The following is a 27,218-nucleotide window of genomic DNA, read 5'->3' as shown; positions in this document are numbered from 1 at the left end:
TCTTCGGTCTTGCCAAGGTGCCAACGAAACGTGAATTGCACTAGTAATTACATGATAGGACAGCATGCATGGTTTTTTTTTCTCTGTCTTCTTAACATATTGCTCTGCCCGTGAAGCATGAGAGTTGGTGACCCTGTGTTAAAAAGCTATCTATTAAACAGCTGTGTTAAAAAGTGTATCCATTAAAAGCTTACCAATAATTCTGTAGCATTTGAAGGCACAATCAATCAAAAACACAAATATATTGCTCATAGTTTTATTTTGAGGGTTTGGCGGGCCTTCTGCACTATAAATTAATACGGAATAGCCTGAATATGACATTAATATACTTATTAACATGCATGATTTTTGCAGTGTAAGCCTATTTAATGTGGTGTATTTATGTAGTGAGTGTGTGTGCTTGCGCCTGTGTATACATGTAGGTGTGTGTGTGTGCGTGTGTGCGCGCGTGGGCTTATATTTACGTTACCCGGCTAAACGAGGGAGGCAGGTAGCTGAATGTGTAAAAGAGCTTTGCTGACTCTTAAAAGTCTTTAGGGCCGTATAGAGGGATTCCACAGGCGGACTGGAAATCAGGGGAAACATGATAGAACGATGGAAAAGTCTAGACAACATGCAAGCGGTGCAAATTATTACATATGTAAAGCCTTCACATTCTTGCGTGAACACGTAGGTCTCCCTCACCTGGTCGCACAAAACACACGCGGAGGAGCTTAAAGCGACATCCCCGGCCTGTCTCACACCTGAGAGCCACAGATACGACACTGGCCTGCAGTGATAACAGCACACATCTACTGCAGTCAGCTTAGCTTAGGCCGCCCCGCATCTCCACACACACACATACACACACACACACACAGAAAACTACACACCAAGACTGCTTTTACTCCAAAATGAGGTCTCTGCCATTTGTAAAGAGGCAACAGCTTCTCTTGCAAAAGGGTATGAGGGTAAAGCTCATTTTGGAATATTATTTAAGTTATTAGATATATACACATGTTATTACTCTACTTGTGAGGACCTTGCGCTGACTATATTCATTCCCTAACCCTGTCCACAAGATGCCAAACCTTAACCATTAGCCTAACCTAAACCTAATCCTTACTCTAAAATCAACCCTAAACTCAAGCCCTAACCCTGAAATAGTGCCTTAAAAAAGTGATGACTGGCAAAATGTCTTCGATATGGAGGCTTTTCATCATCTTTCCATCCTTCCATTTGGTCCACCTAAGTATAGCAACACACGCATCAACACTTAAATGGGAATGGAAAAATGTAAAGAACTATATATTTATTATTATATACTTATTTGATGTATAAATACCTTACAAGACTGTTATTTTAGACAATGGAATCCTGTAGGATTTTTGAAATGGTGAAATAGCGAAACAAACATTTTTAAAAATGGATAAGGCATTTTGAAACCTGTCAAATACACTGAGGCAACATAATGTAGTAGATTAAACACACACATGTGCACGCATACACACACACACACACACACACACACACACAGAGAAACCTACAATACAGGTGTCCCGGCACACACATGGTTCATTAATTATGTGGTGGCCAGCTTGTTGGCAGTGGCGTACAGTGAGGACATCTGGACACTCCTGGTGAAGAGTGCAACCAACAACACACTCATTAACATGTGTGTAACAGGACGTACACATGAAAACACACCCCCACACAGAGAGAGAGAGAGAGAGAGAGAGAGAGAGAGAGAGAGAGAGAGAGAGAGAGAGAGAGAGAGAGAGAGAGAGAGAGAGAGAGAGAGAGAGAGAGACAGACAAGAACACTAGAGCATTCTTCCACCAAAACCCCCCAAAAACAAGAGGTAATGTTCCATCTTCTTCTGTCATTAGGAGAGCATGGAAGTGCTACACTAGACAAAAGCATGCACACACACACACGCACACACACAGCATGTCGGGCATCATGAGCAGAGCCGAATGAGAAGACCTTGAACACCCTCACTGTGCCGACGGCTTGTTTAGCAGACCGAGCAGAGTGTCTGTCTGTCTGCCTTTTGCTCCTCATTACCGCGCAGTAACACTGACACTGGCTGAAACCAAGGGCCTACACACAGCTAAAGACACACACACACACACACACACACACACACACACACATATACACAGGCAGTCCTCTTCACTACCGATTAGGCAATACCCCAGGAGCAGCAGGAGTAAGCTTGTCATATACACACATCATCATCTGCATGAAGTCATGAGAATAAGGAGGGTAGAGCTGTATTCGCATTAAGACGGGGAGCTGTGTGACACAAGCTGAGTCCCACGAGCGTTTTCCTTTAGCTGACTGAAAAACCAGTCCACCCATCATTACGATACAATACCAGCACCAAGGCCCGCGGCTTCAAAACAACCGAGCCACTTAATGGTCTCTTCTGGGCATCTGAGAAGCCCATTCTGCGCCATGCAGAGAGGCAATCATCTGACTGATCAGCCTCAGGAACCGTGCGCTGTGACAGAGAAAGGAATCAGTATGCAAGGCGGAACAGTGGCAAACCCCAGGCCTGTGATCATTAGGCAGCGCATGTGAGAACAGAACTCCACAGTATAACGTGCCGCATGTTGTATTGTGTGAGAAAGTGAGTGTGTGAAAGAAAGAGAGAGAGAGAGAGAGAGAGAGAGAGAGAGAGAGAGAGAGAGAGAGAGAGAGAGAGAGAGAGAAAGAGAGAGAGTGAGAGAGTGAGAGAGAGAGTGAGAGAGAAAGAGAGGGAGAAGTGTGAAGCTGTCAAGTGTATAAATCTGTGCTCCCATGTCGCAAGATGCTTTTCCATGTGACGTGATATACTGAAAACAATATGCGAAGTGTAAATGGTTATAAATCTATTCCATAATATACCCAACACCAGTGGTGAGCATCCTCATTCTAGAAACTGATTTTATTTGACCTGTACTGCATGCTGTCAATATGTTTCTGCTGTTCCTGTTTCTTCCATATCACCAAGTCAATCTCACAAGTGGCGGCAGCGGTGACTCCAAGCCAGTAGGGGCGGTTAAGATCATGACCAGAGGCAAAAAGGCAACAGGTACGATGGACTGTCTACAAGATGAAGGCGTGGGTGATCCTGACCTGCAGGGGGTGACAGGTGGTCAAGTCCAAGAACCGCAGAACGTTGCAGAGCTCTCCAGCCTTTTGCAGGGCCTGATGCAGCAACAGTCTGACAGGGAGGCCAGGTGGGAACAGGAGTGGAAACGCCAGGAGGAGCACTGGAAGAAGGTCCAGCATCAGTTTTCCCAGCTCCAGCAGGAGGTTCGGCAGGACCCCCAGAACCGCCAGCAGCCGGCAGAGGGTGACACAGCAGACTCCTTTTTTCTTTCTGTGCCACCACTAGAGCGACCAGCTGCCCAAACGGTTCCGGTGAGACCTGATCCTGACCCTGGTCCCTTTGAGGTCTCTGAGGGGCAGCCATCCAGTCTGGGGGGTGAGTTTTCCTGGGTGGAAAGGCCCCAAGATGCAACCTTACCATGAAGATGAGGACATTGAACATTACCTGACAGTGTTTGAGAGAATAGCATATGCATGTCAGTGGCATCCAGAAGAGTGGGCTTTGCATCTGGCCCCACTGCTCACTGGCAAAGCCCAAGCTGCATATGTTGCAATGGACATTGAGGAAACAATGAACTATGTTAAGGTCAAGAATGCTGTTCTGTATAAATATGAAATCAATCCAGAGACCTATCGTATCAGATTCCGTACCAGCGTCGTGGGAGATGACGAGACACCCAAGGAGCTGCAGGCTCTTCTCAAGGACCTGTATGACAAATGGATGGCTCCTAAAGAAAAGACCAAAGAGCAGATTGGAGATGCCATTGTCATGGAACAGTTCTTGAGAATCCTGAACCCTGAGCTCCGGACCTGGGTCAAAGAGCGCAACCCCACGTCTTCCAAAGAAACTGGCAGAATCTTTCCTGGCTGCCTGCCGGACTTCAAAAGGGTTCCCCACTCTCAGATTCCACTCTGCAGCTTCATCTGGTAAACCAGCAGGTGGTAATGGGCATAGAGCCAGAAATTTCAAGCAAGGGCCCTGTGACAGTAATATTAAGGAGTTCAGCATGTCACTTATGCGGTCAGACAGGGCACTTCAAGGCAGATTGTCCAACCCAGCATGTCAGTAAGACCTACATGGGTTTTGCACCCAGATCAGATGGCATGCAATTGGAAAGTAGGGAGCAGCCAGAGTGTTTGGACAAGGAATGGAAAGCCTGTGTATTTATTGAGGATAAACCATGTGTAGCCCTCTTAGACTCAGGCAGCAATCACACCTTGATTAGGCCAGACTGTCTTCCTAGGGATGTGATTTTCGATGAAGGAAAGGTTAGCATCTGGTGTGTCCATGGCAACAAGGTAGAATACCCCATAGCTGAGATAGCCATACAGGTTGAAGGTCAACAGTATTTGCTTGCAGTCGGTGTAATAGAGAAGTTCCCATACCAGGTAGTGCTAGGCAGAGACCTCCCAATCCTCTGTGAGCTCATAGCTAGTCACAGGGTTGAGCAAGGTTCTAGCAGAGCCAGCGAGGGTATGGTAGCAGTCACAAGGTCCAAGCAAATCCAAGCAGAGTCTGAACTAGCTTTGGGGTGGGATGAGCTACCTTTTGCAGATGATGATGTGCCAGGTGCTGAGGGAGCCAGTCAGCCTCAAGCCAAGAAAAGCAGGAGACAGCGAAGGCAAGACAGACTGAGGTGAACTGAGCTAGTAGAGCCTGTGCCGGAACTTGGTAGTTCTGAGATGCAGCTTATTCCTAGTAACATCACTCAGTTGCAGAGGGAGGACCCTTCTCTAAAGCCCCTGTTTGCCAAGAGTGGCCCTGAGTCAACCCAATTGACAGAGAAGGGCAGTGAGGTCTTCGTGTTGAAGGGAGAACAGTTGTTTCGCCGCAGCAAACTAGGTGACCAGCTAGTTGTTCCCCAAAGTTTAAGGCCCATTATTCTCCAGCTGAGCCATTCTGTTCCTTGGGCAGGCCATTTAGGTCAGCTTAAAACCTGCTCAAGGATGATTTCTCACTTTTATTGGCCACAGCAGTACACAGACACTGTCCAATATTGTAAAGCATGTCCCCAGTGCCAGTTAACAGCCCCAGGCAGAAAGGGAGATAGGGCCCCACTAGTCAGCATGCCCATTATTGACATCCCCTTCTCTCGCATTGCCATGGATATTGTCGGCCCACTAGAGAAGAGTAGTTCTGGCCACAGGTACATACTGGTAGTGTGTGACTATGCTTCAAGACACCCGGAGGCATTCCCACTAAAGAAGATCAAGGCCTGTCAGATAGTCAACTGCCTGGTCCAGCTGTTCTCTAGAGTTGGGATCCCAAAAGAGATCATTACGGACCAGGGGACTAACTTCACCTCTAAGCTGCTCAAGGTGGTGTATAAGATGCTGGGGATCCGTGGGGTGAGGACAAGCCCATACCATCCACAGATTGACAGCCTTGTACAAAGATTTAACAAGACTCTGAAATCCATGCTGAGGAAGTTTGTGATGGAGACGGGATCTGACTGGGATCAGTGGCTCCCTTTCCTCCTCTTCGCCTATGGGGAGGTACCCCAAGCTTCCACAGGCTTCTCCCCTATCCAACTCCTGTATGGCCATCCAGTGCGGGGTCCACTGGACCTGAAGGAGGCCTGGGAGGAACCGAAGCAACAGCAGCACTGCAGTGTCCTCTCGTATGTGTTGAAGATGAGAGACAAGCTTGACCAGTATCAAGAGCTTGCCAACAGCCATCTAGCCGGTGCCCAGCAGCTTCAGAAGGAGAACTATGATAAGGCTTCCCGGAGGAGGTCTTTCCATCAGGGCCAGAAGGTTCTACTACTTCTGCCAACTTCAGATTCAGGCCTCTTGGCCAAGTGGCAGGGGCCATACGAGGTCACAAAGAAGGTGGGTCCCGTAACTTATGAACTGTATCTACCTGACCGGCGCAAGAAGCACCAGGTGTTTCACTTGAACCTGCTGAAGGAATGGGTGGACCAACCAGAGTCGATCCCCATAGTCGATGAGGAAGAGCTGCAGGAGCAGTATTTTCTTTCTTCAGCTGGGATCCAAATACTAGGCCTGAGTCATCTAGCATCTGACCGTCGCAAGGAGTTAGAGGCACACATGCCTCTTGAACTGTTCAGTTTACAGCCTGGTAGAACAGACGTCATTCAGCATGAGATCCGTCTCCTCTCTTCAACACAGCAACCCATCAGGGAAATGTCCAGCAGAGTTCCAGCAAAGCTCATTCCAGCGCTTTAGCAAGAGGTCGAAGACATGTTGGTGATGGGAATCATCAAACCCTCTCGCAGTGAGTGGTGTAGCTCTGTGGTGCTGGTCCCTAAGAAGGACGATCCAAAACTGAGGTTCACCAAGGTGGGGAAGGTCGAGGCCATTGAAGCCCGTCCATTGCCATCTACTAAGAGACAGGTACGATCGTTCCTAGGGTTGGTCGACTGGTATCGCCGATTCATCCCTAATTTCTCTTCCCATTCCGCAGTTCTCAGTGATTTGACCTGAAAATCCAGCCCCGCTAAGGTTAAATGGACACCAGTATGTGAGGCTGCTTTTAATGATCTGAAAAACTGTTTGTGCAATGAGCCTGTGCTGCAATGCCCAGATTTTGATCTCCCTTTCACTCTGCAGACAGATGCTTCCGGAAGGGGTCTTGGGGCTGTGCTGCTGCAGGGAGAAGGGGATAACCAGATGCCGGTGCAGTACATCAGCCGCAAGCTTTTCCTGAGAGAAGTAAGGTACTCAACTGTTGAGAAGGAGGCCTTGGCAGTGAAGTGGGCTCTTGACTCCTTAAAGTACTGATCTGACTGATCTGATTGGCAAGGAGTTTCTTCTAGAGACTGATCATCGGGCTCTGCAATGGATACACAGAATGAAGGACACCAATGCGAGAATAACCCAATGGCACCTTTCTCTCTCCTTTCTCTCCTGGTAATTTCACTGTGTAATGCAAACACACATAACTATCCCAGGGCTGTTTGTATTTAGCGTTATATTTTGTTGAGGTTTCCAAATTCCATATTTTCGGTTTAACACAGTAATGACAGACAAACAGTGCTGCTATTTCATTTACCTTTATTGTTGTTTTGGTTACAGGATTTTCAGAAATGTATAGTTACGTTTTCTTTGTTCACAGAAGTACTGTTACCTGCCGCGGGAAACGACTGTTTGGGAGAGGGCCGCCCTGCAGTTGCGTCTATTATGTGGTCGATGACATCAGCGATGATGTCATGGCCTATTCCATGTTGAAGGGGGGTTCTCTTTTTTTTTTTTAAGATTTATTTTAGGCATTTTATGCTTTATTTGACAGAGATAGTGAGAGAGACAGGAAGGTATGGGAGAGAGAGAGGGGAGGACATGCAGCAAATGACCGCGGGCCGGATTCGAACCTGGAATGCTGCAGGCAGGACTGAGCCTTTTATGGTACACGCTGTACTCGGTGAGCCACCGGGGTGCCCAGGAGGGGGGTTCTTCTTCTTTTATTCTTTTGCTGTGCGAGATCGCGGGTATTTACTGTATGTGTTTTAGTGATGCATTCAGGTATAGTAGGAAATTGGAATTCTGTGAAAATAACACTATGGTTTATAATATATAAAAGCTGGTAATATGTCTCACCCCTGTAGTGAGGTTGGTGAAGGCCAGGGGATGTGTCTCTGAAATTGATGGCTGTATTTAAAGAGTTCTGAGGCAGCTGGAAGGGAAGGTCAGGCAGTGCAGATGCCAGTGCACGTGCTGTTATTTCGATTTGGTATGAGTTGAGTTATCCTCTGTTCTGTAAATCTTCAGTTTTTTGAATTTTTGTTTTCTTTTTTGTGATGCACTTTGGTTGCACTGTAAATCAATGTCCACCTGTGGGACCTTCAAATCGCCTTCTAAGTCAGCCTCCTACTTCACTAAAGGCCCTCAGGCTACAGCTATCTCACACAAACACAGGTACATTTATTGTGCTTGGTAATTACATTGCTTTAATTACCAAGTTTGATTCAGATTCTGTACATACTCTTCCTGAGGAGTGGTTGAAAAACCAGCAGCTGTTCACACACATCAGTAGCCTCAGATATACATGCTGTCTCATGGTGCTGATATCTTGTCAGTTTTGGACACCTTCATAAACAAGCTGTAAGTGGCCCCAGGCTTGCAAATCTGCCAAAAAAAAAAAACGCAGACAGCTGGCAAGGTATTGCAGCATCTCAGCTGTCACTGGTAGCTAGGCCAACAGGCAGAGACGGTGATTTTCAAACCAATCAGTGTCCAACATCCAACATTGTAAAGCCTCATTTGAATACTTGGAATGCTAAGTTCAAACCCACCCTCGGATACTCTTAGACATCATCAATTTGGGATGTTCAGTGCATTCCAGGAGGTATTTTGTGATGAAGGGTTGTAATTTACTTTTTTGGTCCATCCACTTTCCAGCAATCTTCTTCTACTTCAGTTAGTGATTTCCTACATTTCCCAGGATGACTTCTGACAACTCCTGGAGAACGTGCATGAACTTGTTGCCTTCAATCAAAGATGGGCGTATGGGCAGACATTAGGGCATTGTCTATGATTGTGGCCACACCCCTTACTCAAAATGCAACATATCTTGTGGCTGCACTGCATTATGGTCTATTGAGACTATTGTAATATTGGTATCTCTTCCTCTTCTGCGATGGATTTCTCTCTGTATGACTGTTGAACATCACTGCAAAATGGCAGCTTTAGAGAGAAGCCCTTGCTCTTTGACTCTGACAGACTGACACCAAAGCCTGACATTTACCGTTTACTGTAATGATTTAGACAAATGAACAATTTTCTGCTATCAAACTCTATAAATATCTCAATGTCACACCTTCTACAGTTGGCCAGTTATCTACAGGAGTAAGAAAAATACACCACCAAACACCAAAATGGTCCCACAAATGCAACGTACAAGTGTTAAAATGTTTCAGGGTGGATTCTTCCTAATGTTCCACACCAACAAATATGATGTACAGAACTTAGATCAAGTCTACAAATAGCTGGATTTATTAGAGAACCATACACAGGCTACTACTGTACTTCTGTAGCCTGCGCAAAAACAAGAAGCCTATTTGCCTAATGCCTATTTTTGTGTATCATAACACAAGGAACTCATGCTCCAGCATCAATATACTCTATAAGAGAGGAAACACCAAGGGATGCAAACCCATATTACTGTCGACAGGCTAAACCCCCAACCTGCCAACCACAAGGACACCCTGGCGCCAAAGTACAGGCTGTATTTGTGATTGACAGCCCAAGAATGATTGATGGGCTCAACTACCTCTAACTGAGTGACAACATGAACAGGCATGAATACTAATAAGTAACACTGACAATGCAATCCTCAGGTCGCGATAGTATTCTACCTGGTAAATGGTGCATGACATTGATGCGTTGTAAACTGTACAGAGGATGTACGGTGGGTGATAAGGTAGTACAGTATGTGAATGCTGCCTTACCTTGTATCCGGGGCCGAGCTGGTGAATGGCAAAAATCTGCGCTGGGTTGAGAGCTTCGCTGAATACATAAATGGCTCCCAGCTGACCACAAAACACCCTGTTAGCATCCGCCGTCTCTGATGAACCCAGGAAACACTTGTCATAGCTCTGCAAGACGGAGCACACAGGAAGATATAGCTGTCAAATCACATGCTTAGTCAAACTTGCAGACCTCTCTTGCAAAGAGGATTTGGGATTTCCATGGGGCTAACGAGGTTAAACATGATCCGCTGCAAACAAGGAAGGCAAATGTCACAACTGTCCCTTTTTGACTGGGGCCACAGAGCATCAATTTGGGCACCTGGGATAGTTTTACTGTTACATAATCCATTTCAAGTTCAAACACCATCTACAAACGTGTAAACTCAGCATCTAACAAAGGCTTTCCACCCCTCACTTACTGTAGCTGTGACAGCTAGATCTGTAGCCGACTAACTAGGCAGCTATTTTTTTTTTTTAAATGAACAACTTTGATTAATTTTTGACAATAGCTCAGTGAACAATGTGGTAACGTCTCTCAACAATCTGTCTGCACTTCATCTCACTGGTATTAGTGATGGTAGCAATTGGGAAAACACAACACAGAGCAACATATTGTATTTTGCACCAAGACAACAAGGAAAACGGAACAGAACAGAATAGAATAGAATAGAATAGAATAGAACAGAATAGTCCAAACCAAGTCTGAAAGTTCATCTTTGATCTGAAGCACAATGAAAAACAGCAACACAATACAAGCCAATACAGTAGTGTCACACATGAAGGTTAGTGCAAACCTGCACAGTATTGTATATGACAGTTACAGATAACAGTGCAGTTAAAGTGATTCATCTAGCTTTGTTGAGCACATAAACTGCACTAGGCACAAAAGACTTTTTCTGATGTTACAACAAATGTGACCCAACATGGAAAAACAGGCACATTGTGGGAGACATTTTTTTTTTTATTCTTGATCTTTGCATTTTAAAATTACATCATTCTTTCTGATGCAAAAATGGGTCTCTTGTCTTGAGTTCATGGCATTTGGTAACAAATTAAGGCAATGGATATAGTGGATGGTGATGAACACCATCCTTTTTCCTGCTTTTTCTGCGTTTCTATTTCTAATCACAGCTTCCGTCTGTTACAACGTTGTCATCACCTGCTATTACATTCTCCCTGTGTCCGCTGTCCTTTCATCTACTCTTTCTTTCTGATACCCTTTATCACACATTAGATCTTGAGTCTTCTGCTTCTTCAAAATGGCAAAATAGTTTTATCTTTAGCCTTGAGGACAAAACAAGCCCAGATAGTATCAACACATTTTTTCGCTGGTGCACTCCATGTTACTTTTCGTACTTCTATGAACTGTGAGGCATCGGAAGGCAGTGGTATTTCTGTGCAGTGAATAAAACCAACCTTGGGTGATCACAGCAATGTCAAGAACCTCATAGGAACATAATGAAGGCTCCACTACCACACTGAGTGCAGTAGGGAAGTCAGCTACACCTGCCCGTTACTAACTGTAAAAGTTGGAACTTGGAGTTGGGCAAGCTGTGCTGGATTGGTGCCCAAGGTCAACTTTGCCCCAGCTGATGAGTGCAGAGGGCGAACCTAAAACATTTGCCAATATCACAGAAGCAGGGAAGTGTGTAGGCGTCCTTACGTCGTTGGTGTTGACGTGCCAGGCCATATCGCCATAGGAGACCAGCTGTCCGTTGACATAGCAACGGATCTCGGAGTTCCTCCAGCGGTTGTAGATGTGGACGATGCTGATCATGTACCACTGGAACATGCAAAAAGACATTTAGACAGAGAAGGGGGACAGCCTGCTGTGAAGCCAAGGTCATCAGTCTAACTGCACAAGGGCAGGAGAAAGGTTCAGCAAAATGTACAAAGTTTTGTGTCTGGTTTGGGCAAAATGCATGTCTCTGCAACATTGAGAATGCTCCGTCTGACAGTATAAGCTCGGTTTAAGAGGGTTAGCTAACATGGAAGACATTCTCTCCCCTGGACTCTCTCCCAAAGCTATCCCTTTCCTCACCTTAATATCCCATTTATAGTGTGTGTGTGTGTGTGTGTGTGTGTGTGTCTGTGTTGATTAGAGGGCATCTTATCCCTGGTGACTATATACGCTGCTTCCCAGGGGGGGAGATGGAAATGGGGAGGAAGACGGGGGGGGGGCAGAAGAAGAAGAAGAGAGAATTTTGCTGGTGTATGCATAGCTGAGGAGAGGAGTGGACAAAGCCACGCACATGCACACGGGCACACACACACGCACGCACACACACACACACACACACACACACACACACACACACACACACACACACACACACACACACACACACACACACACACACACACACACACACACACACACACACACACACACACACACACACACACACTGGACAAAATGCTGTGATACATGGTGACTTATTAATTGATCAAATGGAGCCACTGGGAACTTTGTTAGGCAGCATACAGATTCGACTGGCTCAGCAAATACTGAGGAAGGCCATCTCATCAAGTGCATTTGTGTGTGTGTCTGTGTGTGTTTGTTTATCTCTGCATGCAAGTACACTCTAAAGGGTGTGTGTGTGTGTGTGTGCCTGCGCGTGCGTGTGTGCGCAGGACAGTAGAATGCTGACAGTGCGGTAGAGGGGCAGTGTGCAGGTCTTAATTGACAGACCTTATCTACACTCATCAACACTCCTAGTGGGTGCAGGGAGGAGGGAGAGAGAGAGAAACTGCACCGCAGGACTGAAAGTCTGTCTCATCTAACAAGTGGCACAGAATAACCAAGCTCCCTGCACTACAGTCTATTTGGTTGAGCCTGATTTTGTGTGTGTGTGTGTGTGTGTGTGTGTGTGTGTGTGTGTGTGTGTGTGTGTGTGTGTGCGTGAGTGTGTGTGCGTGAGTGTTGACTCAAGACTTACCTTGCGAGGTTGGAAATCATATTTCACACAGTGCTGAAAGCCTTTTCCTTTTGACTTCAATGATGTCACGATTAGACAGTTCCCCACAAAGTGAGCGGAGTAACCTATCCCTTTACTGGTGCGAAAACTGCAGGAGGGGGAGAGAGGGGAAGCAAAACAAAGACAGTTTGAATCATTGCACAAGAATTGCATTCCAAAATAAGATATCAGCATTGAAAAAAAGTAACAGCTACGGTTAGAAAATGATGGATAGCACCAAATTAAAACAAATAATGGTATTTCCTAAAGGATAGTATGCAATTTTGAGTCCTTGTGTGACAAAATTCTGATACTTTTACACTTGTTTTTGTTTTTTGTTTTTTCAAAATGCAAATAATAAAACAGCTCTCATCAAAAGTAAAATCAAAAAGTAGAATCTGTCAATCTGTGCAAAATCCATTAAGCCATAACATCAGCATTTAAACTATATTGTCTGGTTTGTCAGCCTTCCTTTATCATGCACGTTATTACATCTTGATCAGTGATTTTTTCCACAGAGCATCTAGCAACTCATACCAAGTAGAATCCGTGCTTCCCTTCCCCAATATAGCCAGCGCATCTTTAAACTCACATATCACATAATTTAGCCTAGCAGGATTTTACGATGTTTTCTTCACAGCAGCACCAGGAGGTCCCACTCCCAGACCACAGGTTTGGGATGAAACACAACTAATCTCCTTCCCCCCACTTTTCTCCATCCTGTCTCTCTTCCCACGCTCATAACCTCCGCATAAAACCCTGTCTCGCAGCTAAGCTTCCTCATCAAACAACAGAACACATTTCACTTCTAATATAGGCCTACAAGAATCACACTTCAAGCAGATATAAATCCCTCTAAAGTGAATTCCTGGTGCATGTTAAGAGCGCATACAGCGTGTTATCACGGTCTCCAAGCGGCTGCGGAGGCCAGCATCAGACAGGCGGCTGGAGTAGCAGCGGCATCTGGGGGAGGATGATAAGACCTGGGCCAGAGGAGAAGAGGGCACCCCCGCCCCCTTCCCCCACTTACCATGACAACTGGTTACTAAGGAAACAGGATTACATGCTGACTCTCTCCATGATCACAGCTCATCTCTGTGATGGCATCAGGAGAAAGTATGGATGGATGTCCGCCTTCCCGCTGAGAACTAGCTCTACAATTCTTTGGCAAAACCTTTGTTTCAGCAACTATCCAGAGTTCGACTGCGAGTGAGCGAAGGTAAAGGCAGGATGCCTGGGGTTTAGCATCGTCAGAGAGTGAGGAGGCGGAGAGAAGAAACCAAGCAGTGGAAGCAGAGGCTTCAATTAAATAAAAGGTCAAAGCTAATGAAGCTTCACAGTGGCTAACGGCTTGCACTTAGAGCGCTAACGGTGAGGCCAGCGAGGTCCGGACTGCAACACCAGCTGAGGCGTCCACCCAGCAGCACACTCGTAATGGAGTGTCGTGACATTTAAAGTTATGTTTGAATTCATTATCTGTTTATCTATTAACTCCCTGTTCATGTAAGTCAGTCTATTGAGTTAAATACTCATTCTCTGAAGTACTAAAGGAACCCTTGGTTACTTCACACAAAGAGAAAATGGTTTCTATTCAGGATTTTTGGTATCCTGTGGCATTGAGCTCTAATCAAACTCCTTCTTAGGACATAATTTAACTTTCCTTCAAGCTGGTCTACAGTTAAAGGAAAATTCTACCCTCTTAAACTGTTAGATATAGTCAATCTGTGATGTTCACAGCTTTCCAGGAGTTATTTTGTGATGAAGTGTTATAATCTGCTTTTTTGTTGCACCCATTTTCCCTCAACCTGCCTACATCTACATCAGTTAGTGGTTGACTTGTTCTATTCAGCTGTGTGTCATACTGTACGTGTGGAGAGAGCAACAGTGATATCAAAAGCAAAAGAACGAGTTTTTCCACTCGAGAAAAAGTGAGTCGGTGGAGAAATTGGTATCTCTGCGGCTTCTACAATGGATTTCTCCCTGTATGATTTCTGAATGTCGGTGTGAAATAGTGAGTCTAGAAAGAAGCCCTTGCTCTTTGACTCTTTGATGAGGGACTGACACCAAACCTGACATTTATGTTATGATGTTTCAGATCGATGAAAATGTTTCTGCTATCAAACTCCTTTGTAGCTGCACTGTAAATATCTCAACATGTTGTCACATCGTCTAGGTTGGGTCAGTTATCTGTTATTATGATAAGAAAAATACAGCAACATGGTCCCAGAAAAGCAAGGAACATTGTCAATAGCTGTTTTTAAACAGCAACAACAGTGTTCAAGTATTTTAGGGTGGATTTTTCCTTTAGGTTCAGAACCAGTAGTTTAAGACTTGTTTCAATCCAGGTTTGCAATGTGCCACTCTCCAACAGAAATAAGGAGTTTTCCCCATTAAGATTTCAAAAGGATTTAAGTCTAATTCTATTATAGTCCAGGTGAGTGGCATTCTACTTACCAGTAGAGGTACGGTTTGTCTTTGTCCACGTTGATGTTGTTGAGTGGGTCCTGTCTGAACCAAGTGTTGAGAGTGAATCCGTTCTGGTAAGGCCATTTAGCTATTGGCGGCAATGCTATAGCCTGGAGGAGGGTGCAAACGTCACACATCAGACAATCTCTATAGCAATCAATGTGTCAATGAGTCAGTCATTACTTCCTTTTCACCATTCAAAGTGTTGTATTGGTTGAGTAGAGCGCTAATTAAGATGTGTTGACAGAATGCAAACAAGGATACCATGAAGGAATCTTAAGTAGTTTGGGTACACGAAGAATGGATTTGACTGATTTTTGACTGAGATTATGGGCTCAGGTGAGTCTGTGTGTGTGTGTGTGTGTGTGTGTGTGTGTGTGTGTGTGTGTGTGTGTGTGTGTGTGAGTGAGCCTCACCGCTGCACTACGTCCTGGAAAGTTGAAGAAGGTGTCAGGACCGTGTCTCTGAGGCATCTGGTTCAACACTGACAACAGCTTGATTGCATGTCTCGGCTAGAGGAGAGGAGAGGAGAGGAGAGGAAAAGAGAAGAGAAGAGAAGAGAAGAGAAGAGAAGAGAGGAGAGGAGAGGAGCAGAGAATGGCGTGATGAGAGAAGATGAGGGGAGGTGTAAGGAGGACATAAGGAAGAGGTGAAGGACAGGAAGAAAAAGGAAGGAGGGAAGGAAGGAGAGTGGTTGTCATTCATTATGTGACAGATGCTGGCTATCACAGGAACGGTGGAGAGAATCGGTAAAAATCGTGGCGTGACATCACGGCTCTACCACAAGCCTACTGGATCAATAACTCTTCAATCAAGTCCGCCCGCCCCCGACAACAGCTCATCAATACCATGGCAACCCTTAATCGATCTGTCTCTGGGGGAGGAGAAATTGGAAGAGACAGTGAATAGGGGAGAGGGGTTAGGCAGCAGAGAGAGGGTGGGACGGGGAATTGTTATTGGACTGAGGGGGGATGTAGAGAGGGGGATGAGGGGATGGATGATGCTCTTGCTCTGGGCCAGTGATCAGTGATCAGGGGTTGTTGATGGCAGTTGTCCTGGAGCATGAGTAGAGGGGAGATGGACGAGACAGGACGAGGGTGTATTGACCTAGCTAGTCAGCAACAGCATCTGCCAATGGATCACACAGCACTGCACTCCTCAGTAACCACACACTGAGCAGCGACGGCAGAGAAAGTTAGAGATGGGGAGATGTTGTGATCGGAGGGCCACCGGAGAAGAGATGCCACTACCTTACTTAAAGTCCCCATGAAATGAACGCCCATTACTTTTACTTTCTGGAAAAGAGAGTATCTTTCATGGTGACCTCATGGATAAATTTCTAACCAATAAAACCATCAGATTTTTGAACAGTCCTGCCCCTTTGCACCCCTCCCATCAAATAAAACTGCCCTTCTCTCCCTGACTCATATTCCATTGGTTCAGACTTTTGAAGGATCCCTCACTGCATTATCAAATCAAAGAAGTAAAGATGCCATTTCATGGGGTCTTAAACAACTAGGCAAATGTCAAAGTGCCTTTGAGCAAGGCACTTAATCCCAAACTATTCCAGTGGAGCTGCTCAGCGACCAGCAGCAGAAGACTGTGGTTATATTGTGTCATATTTGTATTGTGTGTTATATTTGAGTATATTGCAGGGTGTTGCTGAAAAAGAGCAGAAGCGAAGCAGTCAACCTACCCAGAGGGAATGATCTGGTGGAAAAAAATATATAAAAAAATACAGAATTCACAGCCTATTCCATCATTGTTTCTCCTTCACAGCTGATTAGGTTGTCACTGTTTGTTTTGCCATGCATCTGTCATTCTAAGAAAAAATAACACAGTCAAACCTCTGCTGCATTAATGATGGCAGTTACAACAGATTAAATGTTAAACGTGAGTTAAACTGCCCTGTTCTGGCACAGAGCTGCAGCACTCACATCCAGAACACACACACTCGCACACAAGCCCACACACACACCCACACACACACAGATGCTCACAGACACACACCAGTCTTCTTCTGTTAGTCCAACCATCCACATCAACTGACATCTAGGCTAATGACACACATACATACACACACATACACAAACTAGTGCTGCACAATTAATCTAGCTTTGTCGTGTATTGCAATTTAAGTTTTGACAGTTAATTGTAGAATACTGACATATCAGAAATATTGAAGCAATTTACTTCATGGAGAATATCCGCTTCAGCTGCATATAGTCAAGATTTTGATATGACATGTGCAGTAAAGTAATACTGCAGTACAGTAAACATGTCTTCCCCCACGAATGACACAGTCCCTTCATGGCCAATCAGTAACAATAATGTCTTGCTGGCCAATCGGTGTAATTTCAAAAATGCTAAATTGCAGTTGTGAGATGCATCATTTCCCCAAGTTTCATCAAAATCCGCTCAATGGTGTCTGACAAATTTTAAGAATTACAGCAGTTAAACAAATCACAAGAAACTGGTTGAAGTCAATAGCCCCAAAAATTGATGACTGGAAAAATACTGTAAAAGAAGTGTATGTGATGGAGAAAATAACATATAGAATAAGAAATAAAGAAGAGCTCTTTTCTACCAAATGGTATAAGGTTATGAATTCAAAGGTTATACCTCTTGACACTCTGTATCAAAACACCACATGCAACCAGAGAACATATGTGAATGAAAAAACACCTGTGAAAATGTACTACCTGTAGTAAATCTTTCCTTGTATTGTAAATCTGTACTACCTTCTTATTATTATTAACTTTTTTTTTCCTTTCCCACATCACTTCTCTTTTCTTTCTTTATCCTATAGCATAACAATGAATATATGAAAAATGTGTCTGAACAGTAAGTATTGTGAAACCTAATAATGTAAGTGACTTTTGAATAACACAATAAAGCATCTTAAAATATATATCTGGCATATCACGTGTGTCACACAGATAAACAAACAAACAAACAAACAACATAGTGCCCCCCCCCTTGGGACAACTGATGTAATTTTTAAAATGTCAGGACACAGTGGTGAGATGCAGCATTCCCCCAAGATTTGTCAAAATCCAATCAGCGGTGTGTGAGATATCGCACTTTAGACGAACAAATGAACATATGAGGAGACCGATCCATAGTCCCCCCGCCCGATTTCATCATGGGGCACAACAATCTAACTGAGAAAACTATTTTAGCCATAATCTTGCAGCCGTAACACACAAAAACAAACAATCCACCACCATGATAACCGCTATTTGAGCAACCATGGACTCACCCAGATGCCGTTGTCTCCCCTCAGCATGCTGAAGAGCAGCTTCAGCTCCTTCACTGTGATGCTGTAGCTGGCCATCACTCCCAGCATGTCCACCAGGAGGTCTAGGGAGACAGAGACAGACACAGAAACTCAAGACAGGAGAAATGAGACTGTGTGTGTTCATGAATCAGCATTTAGAAGGCAGTCTCCTGAACGCTGGTGGGCTGACATTCATCTGTTGAAATATGGTGAGGTCAACAGAAAGAGACAGTGTGTATACCGTGCGTGTGTGTTGTGTCATCTATTGTTCAGCGTGCTGAAAATTCAAGCGTATTTTACCCGAATACTCCGAGCTTCTCCATTCTACGCACACAACCTTGAAACTCGAGTCTTGTAATTGCTTCACGTAGCAATACTGAAAATTGTGGATGTGTAAACCACAATGTAATATCTTGTCTCGTCTTAAGGTGTGTATTGATCCTAATACATCGGGTAATAGGAGGCCATGCACACTCAGGGAATGAATTAAGTACTCTCCACTATTATCTGAACAAATGCGGAGCCATGTAATAGCTTGCCTAAAATGCATTTTGGTACGATAACAACTACAGCAGTGACAGGCTTGCAGATTGTGTGCAAGAGTATTTATTGCTGCATATTGCACATGTGAAGAAGCTACCAGAAACTCTTAGTTTTAAAACACTCTGTTGGAAAATGACATACGCGTTGGTCATGTAACCTTCCTCAGGTAATGTTTGTCCATGAACAAAACTCTGCATGTCCAGGTATGTGTATGACAGGAAAGCTGCAGGTTTGCGTTTCTTTTTTCCATTTTCATTTCTTCACACTTTATAGGCCGTCTACCTTCCCGTCTACCTACAGTAGGCTGTCTGCACTACCAGTGAAAAGTTTGGACACACTTTTTTTTTTTTTTTTTTTCTTTTTCCATTTTTCCCATTTTAGAATAATAGTAAAGGACATCAAAACTATTAAATAACACAAATTGAATTATGCAGTGACCAAAAAAGTGTTAAACAAATCAAACTATCTATTATATTTTAGGTTAGAAGTAGCACCCTTTGCCTTGCTGGAAAGGCAAAGGCTTGGAAAGAAATTCAAACATAGGCATCAACTTCCCTATTTATATTTGTCTAAGAAACAATTTCAAGCATTTAAGCATAAGCCTTTAGATCAAAATGGCTTTAAGATAATGAAAACATAGTTCATTCAATCAGGTGCGTCCAAACATTTCAATTCAATCAATTCGACTTTATTTCAGACACATATAGGTCCACATCAGCATTTGACTGGTAGTGTACCAACCTGCCATTAAGATACTCAGGAATGCAAAAAAAGCAATCGTTTTATAACTGCACGTTCTGAAATTGGCAAAAAGTTACTTTCAAATATATTTCCTTTTAGTATATCACCATTGAAACATATAATTAAACACTACAATGTATTAAAACGAGGTAATTTGGTAAAAATGACTTTCCTGCCACAATGACTTTGCACAGCCACAACAGATCAGTCTGGTTATGGCACAGCACAGCACAGCACAGCACAGCATAGCATAGCACAGCACAGCACAGCACAGCACAGTCCTCTCACAGACAATCTGCTTACAAAGGCTGTTCTTCCCATTAGGCCTGCTAGATATGAATAGAGTCTTCCCACTGTATTTCATTAGCTAGGGCCCAGCGATAGGGAATAAAGCAGAAGGCTAGCTCATTGAGGTGCTGGGTATAAGCAGAAAACGCAATATATAACGTCCCAGATTCAAAGCCCCTCAGCTCCGTTTCGTGTACAATCAATCCATGTAGGTCATTTTAAATAGTTTTAGAAAAGCGTTAGAATCATGGTTCAGAATGGGAGTCTGCGAGAATTGACGTTAAATTGATTTGGCTCCCCACACTCTGCTGTGGTGAGCAGTAATGAGCCATACAAGTTATAAAACACATTATCCCGAGGCAGTAGGTAGGACAGAGAGGACATTGGGGGGGAGGGAGCAGAGGACAGAGACTCCAAGGCATTAGAACAGGGAAGTCAAGGTCAATATGATCATGTAAAGAGACCTATGTGCTATTTTACAATCAAGCCATGATTCTGCTTGTGCTGCACCAATCTGGCTGGGTAGTATAAAATGTGTGTGCACACATGTACTTCTGCATATCTGCAATAATTTTGTCCACCCTAAGACACTTAAACACTATTAAAAAAAACAGCTATTGGCAATGAACCATGCATTTCTGGGCCCATTTTGTTGTTTGGTGGTTTCTTATTCCCGAGGGTAACTGGCCAAATGTAGACGGTGCAACATCATGTTGAGACATTAACAGTGCAGTGGAGTTTGATAGCAAAAATATGTTCATCTATCTAATATAACCATGGTAAACTTCTGGGTTTTGGTGTCAGCCCCTCATAATCAAATATCAAGGGCTTATTTCTAGATACCATTTTGCGTTCAACCATCATACAGGGAGACGTCCATCACAGAAGAGACAGAGACACCAATTTTACAAAAGTCTCAATAGACCATGATGCAATGCAGCCACAAGACATGTTGCATTTTGAGTGAACACGACTCTCACTTTTCTCGACTGGAAAAGCTCCTGCTTGCTTTCTCTTACTATGCTGTCGTTGCTCTCTCCACCTACATGTGTAGCTCACAGCTAAATGCAACAAGTTCATGCTCTCTGGGGGGTTGATGAAAGGCATTCTGGGTAATGTAGGAAATCTCTAACTTAAGTAGAAATAGACGAGGCAGGTTGAGAGAATGTGGGTACACCAAAAAAGTAAATTACAACCCTTCATTACAAAATAACTCCTGGAATGCATTGATCATCACAGATTGATGACTGATGATGATCCTTTGACACTCACAGTGCTTATGTGTGTTGATGTGTGTGTCTTTGTATGAGAACAAAAATCATGAACCCAGACTTACTTAACTTTACAGGAGACTCATTTTACATCAGAATCAAAAAACACTTTTTGATTATAATTAATAATAATATAATTAATATACCAAATAATATACGGTATATCAATAATATACCCTTTAAAAGCTTTGAATGCAAAGAGCAATAATCTATGAAAAAGAAAAAGAAAAGCTCCCACATTGCACCTGTTTTTTCCATGTTGGGTTTATGTGTTTGTCATTATGCATGTGTATGTCTATGCATTTATGTGTCTTTATCTCTATGTGTACACAAATGTACACTTATCCCCTCCATCTGTCCATGTTTGCTTGTGCACATCTTCCCCCCCTCCTCCCACACACACACACACACACACACACACACACACACACACACACACACACACTGCTCACCTGCGATCATGTCGTCCACGGAGCTCATCTTGAGCAGCACCTGCTGGATGAGGCCGACCTCGGTGCTGGTCTGCAGGTTGCGCACGCTCTTGCGGAGGATGGCAGTGAACATGCTCCAGATCTCGGCCTGGCACGTCACCTCGCAGTGGGACAGCAGCTCCACCATGCAGCCGATGCTCTCCGCCTCCTGGATGATGAAGTTCATCTCCAGGTCAAACTCGCCGCCCACCAGCTGGGGGAGGGTGAGAGAGAGAGAGAGAGAGAGAGAGAGAGAGAGAGAGAAAGAGAGAGAGAGGGGGAGGGAGGAGGAGGAGAAGGAGGGGGACCAGGAGAGGGGAGGGAGAAAATATTAGGAAAGGGGGAAGGTGGAAGAAGGGAAGTGTTGGGTTAGGGGTGAAAAGGAAAGGAAAGAAAGGCGGAGAGAGAGTAAGAAGGCAAGTGGGAGGGGGGGAGAGAACAAAAAGAGAGAATGATTTAGCGAAGCGTTTAACCTTTTGTCTGTAGGAGAGGCGAGCCTGGCTTCTGATGGATGCTGATTATGGTTTGGAAAGCATTTCTTCTGCCGGGGGCCGCACAGAATGCGGCAACAAATAAACGTCCTTCATCTTTGCACACACACCACCACCTCTTCTTCTGCTTTCTAGCTCTCTCTCTCTCTCTCTCTCTCTCTCTCTCCTCTCTCTCTTGACTGTGAGGAGCACAACATTCTCCTCTGTGAACTACAATCACTCTCGAAATACAGCAGGCATAAAATTGGCCCCCTCTTCTGCCTCAAACACACACGCACACCAAGACACAGATTAATACACACAGACACATACAAGGTGAGTAAAGAGAACGCATATCTGGTAGAATGAATCACTACTACAGTCCTGCAGAGCAGAGCTCCTGTAACTTGATAAGGACACACACACACATACATATATATACATGGAGTACCTAAAATTTCTTCTGTCCTTGTCCTCTCAGGTAGTGTTCACCCATTAGTCAGAGGATACCATACTCTTAGCACAGAGTGCACATGTCTCGTAATGGCTAATGCACTATAATTACTTGTGAAGGTACAATCCTCATACCCCCATGCACGCACACACACACACACACACACACACACACACACACACACACACAGACACACAGACACACAGACACACACACATGCACGCATACACACGCACTCGCACACGCACACGCACACACACAAGCATACCCACACAATTCACGCTCAGCACGCTATAGGCCTACTATCCAGGAAATGGTGGCCATGACAACCAACAGCTAACAGAACACCATTGAGGTTATTAAATCAGATGGAATACAGCCATGCAATAGGTTATGAAAGGCTAGCAGATGACAGATTACAAGTAGAGACAAAGAAAACGCAAGGAATACACATGGACGCAAGTATAGGCTTTGCACAGACAGGGGAAAATGAAAGCGACGGATAGATCATGTCATGTACAGTCGGCGCGTCTCAAAATGAGATGAAAAAGGTGGGAGCTGAAGCCTGCCATCTGCATTCTGAAGGTAAAGAGAGCAACATCCATCAGAAGAACGAGGGAAGGTAATGGGGTCCATGGATACCGGGGTCGGGGTCAATTCGCTTTCAGTTCACTCGATTTAAAATGTAAATTGAAGCTGCAGTTCGTTCAACAAGGGATCCATTCTCAATAATTCTCCCTATACTCAATACGAGAACCTTTTAATGGGGAAAAGAGCCGGAGTTTTTGAATTTTGAAGGAACCCCACATGCTTAATTGAATGAACGGAAAGTGAATTGACCTCAACCCCCGACGCATACTGTAGCGCCGCGAGAAAGAGGCGGAGAGGGCGAAGGATGCTCTCTCTCTCCGATAGCCATGTCAAGGAACATTAGCCGCTGCTCTCATTACCAACACTAGCATTCATCACGCCCTCGCCCAATCGACAGACTCGGTCTCAGGTCCGTTGAGACCTTTAACGTTAGAGTCGGGCTGGTACGCTGCGGCTCTTTCCTCACTTTAAGGTTCACCGTTGTCACCCAGAGATTGATCAGGCTTAGACTTAGGGCTCTGCCATTAGGAAAACACCTATCCGACTGTACGCTCTCCATGTTCCTGTCCCTGCTTCTCGCTCGTGCCTCTCTGCTGCCCACCCTCACTACTCTCATTTCTCACTCTCATTCTCTCCCTCTCTCTCTCTCTCCCTCCATCTCTCAGCGAAGTGAATTGATCTGGTGCTCTCTGTGAACGCATTAGCAGAGATTAGACCGGACCCCTTGAACGAGGCATGGAATAAAAGGAGGAAGAATTAATTCACCTCGCATCGAATTTTCCCTACTCCTCTGAGGTTCCCAATTATGGAGCTCACTGGGGGCCGCTGCGTCCTACAACATCTATACAACCCGCCAGTCTGCAGATGCTTGATATACCATGTAACGGTGGCTTAGGGGGAGACAGTGCAGATACTGTTTTGTGCTCACACACACACAGAGAGACACACACACAGTATCCCCCAGGGCATACCTTCCCATGTACAGCACAAGCATAATCTCTCTCTGCTTACACTTCCCACCCGTGTACAGAAATTCACCGCAAGATGAAGAGGGTGATGCAAACGATGGCAACAAATTGGATCTCGTGACCAACAACACAGAGACAGGAGGAGGGCAAGCATGAGTAGAGACACGGAGGGAGAGAAAGGAGGAAATGCCCAGATAAATATATCTCTCCTCCAGCAGAAGCGGTATCTGGAAGGGCGACTAAAACCTGGCGGAACCCGACAGACGTCGCCAAGGGGCTGCTTGGTCCAAGAACATCAGGGAACACGGAGAGGGAGGGAGGGAGAGAGAGGAAAGAGGGGGTGGAGGGGTGTGGGAGGGAATGTTCTTCGATGTGAAAATGCTCAAATGGAATGCGTGTTCTCTGTTTAATATGGCGTCTTGTAAAAATGACAGATGACAGCATTTCCCAGCCCATTATTTGCTTGAGTAGGGCATTTAATTGATGTATAAATAAAAGTGCTGCCTAGATGGCAATAAGGTTGATCACGAGCGGCCCAAGCACACTTGAATGCATTCAAGCACAATCACCTTCCCCCAACCACCGTGCACACGGACAAAAGCTCACTAATTAGTTTTATGAGGGTACATGCCTCCTTTGCATAAACACTCCTAACCTTCATTCTCCTCCTTCACCCCCCCCCCCACCCACCCCCCACCCACCCTGTGTGTGTGTGCAGTGTCAGTTCCCACCCCTTGTCTTTCTGTCGGAAACCCACTGGGCAACCTCACACAAAGGGACAGGCATCCACATCGGTGAGCACGCACAAGAGTCCCTTACCACCCCAACACATACCCTAGTGGAGAAAGGACACACACACACACACACACAGACCCACACTATGCCACACGCCTAAGGATAAAGGGGCTTGGCATTGCCACACTCCGCCCTCAGGACAATGTGAGCAGTGACCTCACTGTCTTCTTGGCAACTGGTCGAAGACGTTTGTTTTGGCAACTTCATGACAATGATTGCTCCCCAAGTGTCCCATTCGTGTCTGTGTGTGCTCCATTCACAAAAAAAAAAGAAAACCTCAAGGAAACCAGAGGGTGAGTCAAGCTGCTCGTCGTCAAGCAGTTGCTAAGGAAGTGACAGTCTCTTTCCCACGATCGATATTCCCCAGGGCTCAATGAGGGTTTGACAGGTAAACACTTAAGGTTGGATTGTTTGTGTGTGTATGTGTGGTGTGTGTATGTATGTGTGGGTGGGTGGTTGTGTCTGCTGCATGCATACTGTATGTACAGTACAGTATGCGCGTGTGCTCACATTGTAAATACATAAAACATACACAGGCTCAACGATAAGGCCGAAATATTGCACAGCCATGTTATTATTCCAGACAGATACTCCACTTGCGACATGACTAGAAAGAAAACTTTAAGTCAAGCTTCAGAGCATTACATATACATTATGTTTAACCTTGAAACACTTTCAGTAACTGTGAAATGTGAGAATATCTCCCACTGGACCTACCACTGATGACTAATCTCCTCATATTGTGGAGTATTTCTGGGCTTTAGGGAGGACCGTCTGCCAGAAGCCTCTCATTCTCACTACTTCACTGACTGTGGGTATTAGAAACATTAATTTTAAAAGATGCCCATTTGCAATATACTGCAGATATTGCCTTATTTAGTACTGAGCATCGTCTCTCTGCTCTCTGTTTCACTTTTGTGTTTCTTGTCTCGGACGGCACACCAGTCCATCCCTATTCCCCCCATTTCTAATTCTGTCTTGACAAGCCTCGCAGCCCTGTTCATCCAGACCCATTCTCCCTAAAGGAAGCTGGCACTCTCCTTGGCATCGCTCTACTTGTGCCAGGGGGGGGTGGTGGGGGGGTCGGTGCCATGGCTTGTCTTCACACCACAAAGAGCTTATATGAACAGGCACCGCGACCAGCCAAAACCAGCTCTCATAACAGGGTGGTAAAACAAACACTCCCTCTGTCCCTCTGACCCTCTCCCATCAGGCCCCTGGTCATAAACGCTCCTGTGTAGCTCGAAGGGCAGAGCATGGCATTAACTCTGCCAGGATTAGGTGTTCGAGTGCCACTGGGTCCACCCGTGCTAAAAATGTAGGCACACGTGGTACTGTAACACTTTGGATAAAGGCTTCCTTCAAATGGCACGTTAAAGAGCACCATTCAGAGAGTTAGGGGTTCAACTCCCTCTTGGGCCGCCCATGCTAAAAAATGTATGGATTATGTAAATACTGTATGTTATGTAAAATACTGTTTGCGAATACTCCTGTTTGTTTTGTCCTCCTTGGAGTACCAAGTAGTAGAGCTGAACAATTAATCAAAATCAAAATCGCAATATGAACTTTTTCCAAATTTCCAAATCATCTAAGAGGCTGCAGTTCATTTCTTAAGAGAGAGGGGCGTCAAAATGGATTTCTGAACAAGGTGTTTTAGAGCTGTGGGTAATCTTTGGTGCATGAATCAGGTACAATTGGTGAAAGCCTTTCATCATACTTAAATTCAGTAAAGCGTGCACACTGAATTCTATTTTTTTTTAACAAAATCACTTTTCTTTTTTAAAGTTCAAAAAAAATTCTGACAAGAAAAAAATGATATGAAGCACAGTTTAAATAGCAATTGCAATATTCTGTTAAATAATCGCAATTACTTTTTTTTTTTATCAGAGTCTTTCAGCCCTGCCAGGTAGGTGGGGTTTACCTAGAAAGCTGTCACATCACATAAACATTACATTAACTTTAACACACTCAACTGACTTTCAAAAACTCTCCTAAACTTTCCGGCACACAGTGTTATTCAATGTGACAGTGCTCCCCCCCCCACCCCCCATCAGGCACCTAAGTAGACTAGAATAAACCATAATATAGTTTTTCAAAATACTGTTTGGCTCACCACATGCTAGAAATCAATCTGCTATTATTGTGTTTTATCAATGAGTTTTATCACTGTACAAGGAAAAAAACAAACTGACTGGCTTCAGATTGAGAACGAAAGGTGATTGGGGATTTGCCATCAGGGCTCCTAGACTTTGAAGGAGCTCAGGGTGGCATTGTTTAAATCACTTCATAAAACACTCTTTTGTAGACTTTCTTTGATGCAATATATCTTTTATTAATTGCCCTTGATCTCCCTTTTTTACTGTTCTTTGTTTACATTTCCTTACAATTTTACTATTTATTTTAATCTTTTTTTGTTTT

General features: G+C 44.5%; 1 protein-coding gene across 1 annotated transcript in view; it reads right to left on the bottom strand.

Moving 5' to 3' along the window:
* Window positions 1–27,218, bottom strand: part of nbeaa (neurobeachin a) — a 96,417-nt gene that overhangs the window by 48,540 nt on the left and 20,659 nt on the right. Inside the window, 7 exon segments of the mRNA XM_071533111.1 lie at window positions 9,486–9,632; window positions 11,170–11,289; window positions 12,446–12,572; window positions 14,918–15,039; window positions 15,346–15,441; window positions 18,192–18,292; window positions 21,505–21,736. Of these exon segments, the coding sequence (XP_071389212.1) occupies window positions 9,486–9,632; window positions 11,170–11,289; window positions 12,446–12,572; window positions 14,918–15,039; window positions 15,346–15,441; window positions 18,192–18,292; window positions 21,505–21,736 (945 nt within the window).

The sequence above is a fragment of the Centroberyx affinis genome, unplaced genomic scaffold (genome assembly GCF_046629955.1).
Source record: "Centroberyx affinis isolate AG114_WGS23_722 - 3 ecotype Tasmania unplaced genomic scaffold, CSIRO-AGI_Caff_v1 ptg000159l_1, whole genome shotgun sequence".
NCBI lineage: Eukaryota > Metazoa > Chordata > Actinopteri > Beryciformes > Berycidae > Centroberyx > Centroberyx affinis.
The sequence above is the reverse complement of the archived record's forward strand: the minus strand, read 5'-3'. Positions and strand labels throughout refer to the sequence as shown.